Here is a 12,633-nt window from a genome sequence, read left to right on the forward strand (position 1 = left end):
CGAATCTCTCTAATTTTACATTCGTGATCTCCTCGGGAGGTATAAGCAGGGGGAAGCAATATATTCGATACCTCATCCAGAAACGCATCCTCTCGAAACCTGGACAGCAAGCTACACCGCGATGCAGAACACCTCTCTTGCAGAGTCTGCCACTTGAATTTGCTAAACATCTCCGTAACGCTATCATGCTTACCAAATAATCCTGTGACAAAACGCGCCGCTCTTCTTTGGATCTTCTCTGTCTCTTCTGTCAACCCGACCTGGTACGGATCCCACATTGATTAGCAATACTCAAGTATAGGCCGAACTAGTGTTTTGTAAGCCACCTCCTTTGTTGATGGACTACATTTTCTAAGGACTCTCCCAATGACTCTCAACCTGGCACCCGCCTTACCAACAATTAATTTTATATGATCACTCCACTTCAAATCGTTCCGTACACATACTCCCAGATATTTTACAGAAGTAACTACTACCAGTGTTTGTTCCACTATGATCATACAATCCGCTATGATCATACAATAAAGGATCCTTCTTTCTCTGTATTCGCAATACTTTACATTTGTCGATGTTGGGGGTCAGTTGCCACTGCCTGCACCAAGTGCCTATCCGCTGCATATCTTCCTACATTTCGCTGCAATTTTCTAATGCTGCGAATTCTCTGTATTCTACAGCATCATCCGCGAAAAGCAGCATAGAACTTCCGACACTATCTACTAGATCATTTACACATATTGTGAAAAGCAGTGGTTCCATAACACTCCCCTGTGGCACGCCAGAGGTTACCTTAACGTCAGTAGACGTCTCTCCATTGCGAACAACATGCTGTGTTCTGTTTGCTAAAAACTCTTCAGTCCAGCCACGCAGCTGGTCTGATATTTCGTAGGCTCTTACTTTGTTTATCAGGCGACAGTGCGGAACTGTATCGAACGCCTTCCGGAAGACAAGGAAAACGGCATCTACCTGGGAGCCCGTATCTAATATTTTCTGGGTCTCATGAACAAATAAAGCGAGTTGGGTCTCATACGACCGCTGTTTCCGGAATCCATGTTGATTCCTGCAGAGTAGATTCTGGGTTTCCAGAAATGACATGATACGCCAGCAAAAAACGTGTTCTTAAATTCTACAAGAGGTCGATGTCAGAGATATAGGCCTGTAGTTTTGCGCATCTGCTCGACGACCCTCCTTGAAAACTGGAACTACGTTGTACGCGTAAACGACGAACACTTGTGTGCAGGCAGAATCTGCTTTCATCACTGAAGACCATGAGGCTGGTCCCGGCGGAGGTTCGAGTCCTCCCTCGGGCATGGGTGTGTGAGTTTGTCCTGAGGATAATTTAGTTTAAGTAGTGTGTAAGCTTAGGGACTGATGACCTTAGCGGTTAAGTCCCATAAGATTTCACACGCACACTGAAGACCACTGTGGGTCATTTCATCTTCCACGTCAATGATGTCGCATGAGTGGAAGACGGGTTAGAGGTTTGGGTGACCGGTTTGCACCAGTTCGCGTTGAGACTTCTGTGCTCACAAGCCCTCTTGTCTGTGCTTTGGTAGCTATACGATCTGCCACTGCTGCCCTTATAATACGACGATCCTGGCTGCATGGGCGTCCAATCTTGTATACATGTGTGTGAAGGTTTTAATGACCAGTGATACCAGCATCGCTGTAGAACTGACGCAACACATTATACTTTGGTGGCAATTCTCTGAAAGTACCAGCCCACCTCTCGGGAGACCATACCCACTCGTATGGTTGTCGGAAGCACAAGTGTGTGTCCATCACATGGGTGCACTACAGTGAGCCTCCTGGCTGGGTGCATTCCCTATTAAAGTGTACACACGGATGGCGCTGTGATAGCTATGCCACTATGCTGTCTGTTGGCGGATGACGTTGAAACTACTATTAGTACATGTACTATACCCTAGGTGGCATATTCCATCACCGAGTCAAAATTTTCAACGTCCATACAGGTGTTCTAATTTTTGTATTCCAGTAGTCTATAATGCTGTCGATTAAAATTACATCACCAAGACAAAAAACCAAAACTGTACCTAATGAGCAGACACAGACTGCAATGATCATCGAGGTAATTTAACACCACGTGCCCCGTTAATGAATGGAAACATCAACCTTCTCCGTTGCAGTCAATTAACAGACAAGCTGAAGTGGAACCTCAGAGATGGCCGCCCCATCACGCTTACCCTGCGCAGTACTCGTAAGGCGGCCATGAGGCACCTTTAAATACTTGCTAATCACTTAAAGAAAAAGCCCCACCCTCTGCCGCACCTTCTCCTTTGTCCCCCCTTCCCCTACCCTCCACCTCTAACCATCTCCTTTCCCAAGGTGGCTTCTGCCGACTCCCCATCCTGGATGATGCCTTCTCTCCTTCCATTTATCCCTCCTATCAATTCTGATCCTCACCTCCCCCTCCCTTCCTCTGTCCATTTCCTGGGCTCCCTCCCCCCTTTCCATTCTGTTTTTTCCCTTCCTACCCTCTCTCTCTGCCTCCCTTCTCTCCCCCGAGTCCTTTTGCATTTCCCTCCTCTGCCTTTCCCCATTCCCTCTTGCATCTACCCTGCCGTCCTTATGAGCCCTCTCCCTGCGTCGGTTCCCGCCCCCCCTTCGTTTTTCCTCTCCTCCCCCCTTTTTTCCCCCCATCTGTCCAGGTCCCCACCCCCCCATCTGCCCTTGGCTGTGGTGTGTCATTTTCTTGCCGACTTTTTAGTGTGTGTTTCCGGTGAGTGTTAAGTGTTGTGCATCTTTTCCAAAGTGTTGTGAAGGGACACCATACTGTCGCTGCGTGTGATTTTTATATCTCTTGCAAACAGAAACCAGACTGTCGCCATGTTTTTTAATTGTCTGTCTACTAGTTTACCTGTCTGTCTTATGTATTTTATTAGCATCGCCTACTCCTTTGTTTTATGTTTCAACTTTCCACAATTTTCCACCGTTTTACAATTTAAGTCACCGTTTCATCGCCTGCTTTTATTGTTTCTTATCTTCTTATGTTCTAATAATTATGTAGGCTGAAGAGCAGTGTACTAAGCTACTGCCAGCCCGCCCCCTTTGGGGGGAATCGAAATTCAATAAAGGAAAAAGAACATTAAAGAAAAAGCGGATGGGTCAAAAAGGCGACGAACACGCAATGGAAAAGTGCGTCGAGATGAAATAAGGGACATCCTTGAGTTATTACCATGGAACATAAAAGGTGAACTGGCTTTTATGGTGACAAAAGTCATCCAAATTTTGTCAAAGGAACAAGGCAACATCAGCCTCATAACGGAAACAAAAACGCAATTGAAAGGTACCATTCACGATTTTTATAATAAAATAGGCTGTTACTCATATATTATTGAGAGGTAACGATAGCTCGTTTTAAGACTGATGGCGGACATCTGTGTGTGGTATGCATTTACACTCGAAAACAGGCTTGAGATGAAGAAACGGATATCTTCTATGAATAATTACAAGAACTCGCCCAGCACAATGATGAGACCATCTTTTAATTCTCATAGACGACGTTAAAACTGGCGAAACATCATTACAACGTTAGTGGGAATATAAGGAAAAACACACCAACAAAAACGGCCAAAAGCTTATATACTTCTCCGCTTTTAACTCCTTGACGATAACCAACACGTTCTTTCGAAAGACAGAAACTGATAAATATTCAGGCAGGGAAAGAGGAACTGGATCCCTTGCTGATTATGAAATTGTTAACACCAGAATAGCACCACGACAGATTGAAACACATGTTTTGGTGCATACAGTATTCCCTCAGATAACTGTATGGTATGTTATAAGTTTCAAATCTCGGCCAGATGGAGAAAAATTGAGACAGGAAAATAGTCCTAGATATTTAGAAAAATATGAGACACACCTCTGGCAAGGGGGAGTATTTCATATCTCTATCCGACGAAACTAGCTGATAAATTAACTACTGAAAATGCAACGGATACGACTGAAGAAGAACAGCATATCATTAAAAATGAGTCTTCGAAAACAGTGACGAGGTTCTTGGCTAAAAAGTAAATAAATAAGTAAATAATGCACAGAAGAAAGAGACACTTAAAACTTCAGGATGAAGACATAGACCAAGCAGAGAAAGGAAAACAACAAGCATATAATATTTACTGCAATCGCATGCTCAAGAACATCTAATTGCAGGAAAAGAAAGAAAAGCAGCAGAAATCGTTGGAGCTAATCAGTAACGAAAATGAAAATGACATCAATGGTCGATACTCAACAGCGTACTTTTTGATGTAAAATTTGAAATTTTCCCGGCGAATGAAGTTTACGACGACCGGCTGCAAGACTGAAATCTTTTTGAACAGCGTAGATTTTAATGAGACACGTGAACTAAAAAGAGAAAGATGCAGGCAATATAAATGTAAAAACTTCATAACGCCACAGAAACGACCCAAAAGTATATTCAGGAATTAGCCTCAATGCAGGGTATAAAATCCATAGCATTATCTCAAATAATAGATTGCACCCTATCTCTGAGACAGTTTTATTAGAATAACAAATAGGTTTTAGAAAAGGAAGATCCTGCAGTGATGGTACTTTTAGTACAAAAGATCTGGTAGAGAAACGGAAAGAATTAACTAACATACGCAAACAGCATTTTTGGATTATGTAAAAAGCTTTTGATAAAGTGAAAAGAGTTCTACTGTGGCAGAGTAAGGAAAAAAAGAGGCTTCCCAAAGCGTTTAATTAAATCTGTAGAAGCTATGTGCAAGTAGACGAAAACAACAATCGAAGATGAACATAGTTTGTCTAAACAGGGAACAACAACACAGGGAGTCAGACAAGGATATGGCCTGTCTCCAACTTTATTCAACGTCTGCGTACATGACCTAGTCAGGGCTTGGCAACAAAATATCACCTACGGCATTAATACCAAAATACAGAAGTGGTTTAATAATCTATTATAGGCAGATGATCAAATAATAATTTAAGAAAATGAGGATAATCTTCAAGGAGCCGTTTATCGTGTTAATTTGTTTGGTCCTAAATATAACATGAAAATCTCCACTAATAAAACAAAGGTTGAAACTTCCTGGCAGATTAAAACTGTGTGCCGGACCGAGACTCGAACTCGGGACCTTTCCCTTTCGCGGGCAAGTGCTCTGCCGACTGAGCTACCCTCGCAAGACCCTCACCCGCTTCTCACAGCTCTATTTCTGCCAGAACCTCGTCTCCTACCTTCCAAACTTTACAGAAGCTCTCCTGCGAACCTTGCAGAACCTTGCAGAACCTTGTAGAGCACTTGCCCGCGAAAGGCAGAGGTCCCGAGTTCGAGTCTCGGTCCGGCACACAGTTTTAATCTGCCAGGAAGTTTCATATCAGCACACACTCCGCTGTAGAGTGAAAATTTCATTCTAGAAACATCCCCTAGGCTGTGGCTAAGCCATGTCTCCGCAGTATCCTTTCTTTCAGGAGTGCTAGTTCTGCAAGGTTCGCAGGAGAGCTTCTGTAAAGTTTGGAAGGTAGGAGACGAGTTACTGGCAGAAATAAAGCTGTGAGGAGTGGGCGTGGGTCGTGCCAGGGTAGCTCAGTCGGTATAGCACTTGTCCGCGAAGGGCAAAGGACCCGAGTTCGAGTCTCGGTCCGGCACACAGTTTTAATCTGCCAGGAAGTTTCATATCAGCGCACACTCCGCTGTAGAGTGAAAATTTCATTCTTTAAAGCAAAGGTTATGGTTTTCGAGTGAAATTTGTACAATGAAACAGATAACAGGATCCTAAAACTTAATTCGGTCTATGAAACAATTAGAAGTACGCAAAAAAGTTTTACAAATTCATGGAAGTGCAGACCGTGCTCTGTGAATCTGAAACCTGGGTTAACACTCAAAAACTACAAGATGCCAGTGCACTTGGTACTGCGGGAGTCACCTGAGATTAATTTTTAGGTCAATGGGAAGTGTCATATAGATTTTTATGAAAGAGTTTTCAAGTATGAGAATATGTGACATAAAGAGCAGTATCTTTTGATTGTCTTGACATAGAAGCTTAAATTTTTTTACACCGCCATGGGACCATAGACCTTAGTATGTGACAAATTTGAACCTGTTCCAGAGGAAAAAGTTGTTACCAGACAGAGAGGGACAGGCGAATAATATATATATATATATATATATATGAACAATTGTCCTTTACTTGTACCGTGAACCCTTGCTTCAGCACAGATTTCATGATTTTACGTGTACAGGAAGTACCCAGAGGTTTCGATGAGGGATCTTTCGACTATCAAAATATGTTACGTAAATGGCCGTATCTTTTGACTGCATTCGCTTAGAAGCTTAAAATTCTTAAATCGCCAAGGATCCACGGGCCTTAATATGTTACATAAATTTGAACTTGATACACCAAAATGATGCAGAGGGAAAGGGTCTTAACACAGGGGCAGGAAAACTGACAGACGAATAAAATGACAAACAAATATGTTCATGTTATATAGTTTCAAATTAACAATTACCGGATTGTTTTCGTTACTTGGACTGGGAAATCTTGCTTCTTGCCAAATTTCATGATTCTAGGCCAACGGGAAGCATCCCATAGGTATTGATGAGAGTTTTTGAGTTTCAAAATATGTGCCATAAATGGTCATATCTTTCCACTACATTGACTTAGAAGCTTAGAATGTGTACACAGCCAAGGGACCTAGATCTTAATAAGTGACAAAAACTGGAACTTGATACGTTCCGGAGATGAAGGGTTCTTAACAGTCGGACAGACAGACAGATTTTCAGACAGACACACGGACAATAATGCTGTTCTACAACGGTACTGTTTTTACATACTGAGGCGTGGTACCGCAAAAATATCTGAACATAAACAGACGGTGGGAACACGTAGATGGAATGCATGAAAATAGACTTTCGAAACAAATTATTGACTAGAAACCGAGAGGTGCAAGACAGAGGGAAGACCAAGGAAGAGGTGGCTGAATCTTGTTGACTGCAAGAGGTGAAGGGAGAAGAATAAGAATAAAAAGTGTATGAAATATGGAAGGAAGAATGGATAATTAATTTGTAGGTGATTCGGGTGTATATAGAAGTTGAAATTCCTTACACAAACCTATCACCTCTGGCAACAACACTAACTGTAAGCTGGCTGGGCACTGAGTGAAACTGGCCTTTGATCACAAGATACGGATACATGATTCCATACCACTCCAACTCTACACTATAGTTCATCAGTCAGAGTGTCTGGTGAGTGTTGGTGTGCCAGTCTCTCACAATACAAAATCGGATATTTTCAATGGGTGAGATAGCTAGAGAAATGGCCACGCCCTATGTAACTGGATGAATCAGGACAGCAAGAGCTACAGGTGGTCTGGTATTACACTGTTGGAAGATAAGATCACAGAGATATCGAAGATAGGCTACATCAGTAATATAATGGCTACTTTTCAAACTGGTGGCTATGCGAACTGTGGTGGTCCTGTTGTATGCCCAGTGGTACACCACATCGTCTCAAGTGCTGGGTCCGTACAATATTGACAAATGCTACGTGGAAACGTTTGTCCTTATCAAAGCCTCCACACACACAGATGAGACAGATATGTCCATCATGATGCTTTATGCGGGAACAAGACTCGTCCTAAATGATGACACTGTGCCACTCCTGTATCCAGTATTGTTGAAGAGTGCACTGGTGAAGGTATGACCCTCTCCACTGTCACGTCTAAGGAAGCAGTAACTCTACTGGCTGTACCGACAGTATGTGAGGCCCCAGAGAAGACAGATTTTGTCTTGCTGTAAACAAACTCATTTCCTAACTCAAGATAGAAGATGAAGCAGTAGGATCCAGCACATACAAGTGAACAATATGTCTGTCCTATTGGTCTCTATTCACGTGGGTACATTGGCATCCTGCATGCTGTTAAGTGTGGCCCTGCTGAATCCATATTCTCTCCATTGTCTGGTCACATTAAAGGGACCACTGGTTATGTTTCACGTCGATGTACAATAACCTCTCACAGGTGGCTGGTGTCAGCACCAGCCATGGAGGGTATATGAAGTGTGTTGGGTGACATGCAAAACAGTGCAGTTGTTGTCATACTGCAGAAAAGGAGTGCTTCATCTGACATCCAAAGGGCATGATCATTGACTTTTGGATCAAGGATGGAGCATTTTCGAAACAGCTAAGTGTGTGAACTGTTCACCTGCCACTGTGGTTCAGGTATGCTGTGCATGGCAAAACGGCGCTATCCAAAACTGGCACTGAGGCAATTGCGGTGCACCACAGGCCATAGATGACAGTGGTGAATGACGGCTGTAGAGATGTATAGATGTATACAGGTAAAACCTGCAGCTTTCAAATAACTTCCGGGAATTCAGCATGTGTTGACATCCACTTAATTTTTATTTAATGACCAATATTACGAGCAGACAGATGGAGTTGCGATGGGTAGTCCGTTTTCTCCTGTGATCGCAAATTTGTTTATGGAAGACTTCGAGGAACGTGCATTGGAGTCGGCGCCTTTGAAACCCGCCTGTTTCTTTAGATGCGTTGACGATACCTTCGTTGTTTGGCCTCACGGTAGGGAGAATTTGAATGTCTTTCTAGAACATCTGAACTCGATCCACGTGAACATTCGTTTTACGATGGAGGTGGAAGAGGATAGTTGCCTTCCCTTTCTTGGCGTGTTGGTTAGGAGGAAGGATAATGGATCATTGGGACATGCAGTCTACAGGAAACGTACTCACACCGACTTGTACTGACAGGCTAATAGTTGTCACCATCCGGCTCAGCGTGAAGGGGTACCTTGGTACACAGGGCACATGTCGTTTCTGACGCTGAGACTTTGCCAGCTGAGCTGTCCCATCTTGAATTTTCATTTCGTCAAAATGGATATAGTGACAGACAGATTGAACGTGCGTTGCGCTATCGACCAACTGTACATCGGGTGATTGATGATAATTCTAACACTTAAGTCTACTGCCTTTTTGCCTTACGTAGGAAACACGTCCAACAAGATCGGCCGTATTTTACGGAAATACGATGTGAAATGTGTTTTCCGACCTCCATCTAAAATTAGAGCACTTTTGAGTTCCGTTAAGGATGATCTTGACTGCGTAAGGCGGGTGTACATCGTATTCCTTGTAGCTGCGGCATGGCATATATTGGTCAAACTATCAGCACCGTGGAGGACCGATGTACTGAGCATAAAAGGCACACACGATTACAGTAGCCAAATAGATCTGCTATTGCCGAACATTGCTTGGATACTGGTCACCCCATGTTATATAATAACACCGAGATATTGGCATGCACGTCCAGCTATTGGGACAGTGTCATTAGGGAGGCAGTTGAGATTAAATTAGCGAGCAACCTCGTTAACAGGGATGGAGGTTTCTGTTTAAACTCTGTTTGGAATCCGGCTCTCTCCCTTGTCAAAAAACAGAGGGACAGAGTCAATTTTACCTCACCTGCGAATTCATAGTCTCATTATCGACAGCTCTGACTTTGGTCATCTTTGGTGGCACTAGTGTTCAGTGGGTGTGTTATCTTTCCTGCTTCAGTCCGAGAACCGAGGTTTTAAATTTGCTTGTACGCCGCCTGTCCGTTGCAGTTTGCCTTGAAAAGGGCGGGGTGTTCTCCCGCCGAAATATCGGCTGTCGCTGAAAGTGTTACCTGGCTGAATTCCCGGAAGTTATTTGAAAGTTGTATACGGCAGGAGAAACTCAGGTCTCACAGTTGAGCAACTGACTGCCCAGATGAACCAAGGGGCTATCAACAGTGTCTCCTCAATGACAACCCGCGAACATTGCTGCATATGGGGCTCCTCAGCAGTCACCTGGTTCATGCACTCATGCTGAATACTGTTCATCCGAGATGAAGGCTGGAATTAGAGTGACACTACCACGAATGTACGTTCCGTTTGTGGAGACAGGTAGCCTTTTCTTATGCATCACATTGTATGTGCTATGAGACAGCTTGCCGTCGGCGAGTACACAGTGAAATGTCTCAAAGCAAACTTCCTGTGACAATCTTCATAGCATTGTAGTCTGAGGACTGTTTTCATGACATTGGTTCAAATGGCTGTGAGCACTATGGGACTTAACATCTGTGGTCATCAGTCCCCTAGAACTTAGAACTATTTAAACCTAACTAACTTAAGGACACCACACACATCCATGCCCGAGGCAGGATTCGAACCTGCGACCGTAGCAGTCACGCGGTTCCGGACTGAGCGCCTAGAACCGCTAGACCACCGCGGCCGGCTTTTCATGGCATTCCCAGGTGATCTCGTCATTCAGGAAGACACAGCGGATCAACACAAGTATGCATCTGTCCTTGGGGACTATGTCCACCCTCACATACAGTTTATTTTTCCTCTGCACGATGGCATCTACTAGCAGGATAAGGCAACTTGCCACACAGCTTGCAGTGTATGTACATGGTTCGTAAGTTTACCATACTCCTCAGGCCATCATACCCTCTGGATGTAACCCAATCGAGAATCAGTGAAACCTCTTCTATCCATCTGTTCGTGCTGTGGATCCTCAACTGAGAGACCTAGCACAGCTATCCACGTCACTGGAGTCAGCGTGGCTCTGCTCCCTGTCAGTACCTTCCACAATCTCACTGATCTCAAACTGCATGTCTCGCAGTGGTCCACTGTGCAAAAAGTGGTTATGCATGTGTTTGACTGGTGGTCTGCTGAAGGCCAAAGTTAAAGGCAGGCAGGTACATGCAGTGTTTCTCAATTTCCAAAAAGCATTTGACTCAGTGCTAGGAAGTACGCAGCAAGTTGTCTCGAATGTAGAGTCATCGACAGACGTAGAAGAAAAGTCAGGTGTGCTTCATGGAAGTGTGTTGCGGCCCTTGCTATTCGTGTTGCATTTTAATTAGCATGTAAATGAAATAAATCTTTTCAAAGATGATGCAGTTATCGACAGTGAAATACAGTCTGAAAGAAGTTGCACAAATGATCAGTTAGATCTTGAAAAGATTTGTACGTGGCGCAAAGACTGGTAGCCTTAAATAGTCAGAAACGTAAAATTGTGCACTTCACAAAAAGAAAAAATAAGTTTATCATGAGTAGAATGTCATTGTATCACAACTGTAAACGATCAATTCATGCAAATATCTTGGTGTAACACTGCAAGGATATGAAATGGAAGAATCACATAGACTCATTTGTAGATAAAGCAGGTGCCAGAAATCATTTTGTTAGTAGAATACTAGGGAAACTGCAAACAGTGTGCAAGGGAGATACGTGATACCTGTTCTCTTTGACATGTCCAGTAGAGCAGATACCACATATCAATTCATGTATGAGCGAGGATGGCTCTCGATACTTTCAATGCAGATGCATCATACCTTACGAACCCCTGGAGAACTTATGAATGCTATGATCAGTGGGGCTAATGGATGGGGAGCTACTTGTGCATGACAGGTTGAGAATATGGGATGCACAGTAAGTGTGTCTGGATGGCAACCATTCTAGAGAAATGTAGCATCCAGTTTTGAGTCCAAATTTAAACCTTCACCACTGATTTATTGCAATTCCTGTAAGTGGCTGTCGTCCTGTTTCCTGTAATACTGTATTCTGAGAACTTCTTCTAACAAAGTCTTAAGAACAAGCTTTGAATGAAAACTCTAGGAAGATACCACAACCCCCTACATACCGCTCCTGTGGGGATCATAAGGAAAATATTAGATCAGTTACAGCATACCCAGTGGCGTTTCAACAACCAACATTCTTTCCCACACTCCATAGGTGAAAGGAATGGGAAGAAGCGTTAATAACAGAAACAATTAGACTTTCCTTCCGTCATGCACTTCACAGTGATTTGCAGAGTCAGATATAGATGCAAACGTAGAAACATTCAAATGCAATTTTTGAATGAGGTATCCATTGCGTTATATTTCCTTGTGTACACAATGAAGAGGGCATTACTACTATCTACTTTTTGCTCTTGCACTGAAATGCTAAACATTTGCATATTCAAGTGTGTAGTACACTTCATGCCAGTTTTGATCTTGGTTGCCATTTTAATTGCTAGTAGTGCATAATGTAGTGGAGTCTAACTACATGAGTGAGTGAATGAGTGAGGAAGTTAGAGCAGCAATGATGACATTATGATGGTATCTGTCAGGAACTGACAGTGCGGCCCTGGTTGCGGGTGAAATGGCTGACACACCTAACGCGCACCGGCAGGGAGACACGGCGTGTGGTGGCAACACTGCGGCAGTATGGCGACCGTCTGGTGGCTCTCAAGAGGCGGCAACTGCGTGGTGGCGTGGCAGCCGACCAGAGTCAGTCGACGCCTAACAAGAAGCGTCGGCTTGCTTTCCTGGACATGGTCCTCTCCTCGGGTGGGGGACTACTCACCAGCAAGGAGATCTACGATGAGGTGAGCTGTCTTGCAACATGTCGTTCTCAGCCTCAGTGGGCCTGTGATCGGTGGAGCCTTTATCTGATTCCTATTCTTATTGGGTAGTAATTATCAGTACGATTAGAAGTAAACTAAGAGGCCAAAATGCAGGAAAGGTGTAAGAAACTTCCTGGCAGATTAAAACTGTGTGCCGGACCTAGACTCGAACTCGGGACATGGCAGAAGTAAAGCTGTGAGGACGGGGCGTGAGTCGTGCTTGGGTAGCTCAGATGGTAGAG

At 43.7% G+C, this 12,633-nt stretch overlaps 1 protein-coding gene across 1 annotated transcript in view; it reads left to right on the plus strand.

Annotated features, from left to right (window-relative positions):
• LOC124716828 (cytochrome P450 4C1-like) overlaps positions 1 to 12,633 on the plus strand; it is a 75,861-nt gene that overhangs the window by 28,634 nt on the left and 34,594 nt on the right. The window contains exon 4 of the mRNA XM_047243382.1: positions 12,116 to 12,373. Coding sequence (XP_047099338.1) covers positions 12,116 to 12,373 — 258 coding nt within the window. The remainder of the gene's footprint in view (positions 1 to 12,115; positions 12,374 to 12,633) is intronic.

Source organism: Schistocerca piceifrons, chromosome 9 (assembly GCF_021461385.2).
Source record: "Schistocerca piceifrons isolate TAMUIC-IGC-003096 chromosome 9, iqSchPice1.1, whole genome shotgun sequence".
Lineage (NCBI taxonomy): Eukaryota > Metazoa > Arthropoda > Insecta > Orthoptera > Acrididae > Schistocerca > Schistocerca piceifrons.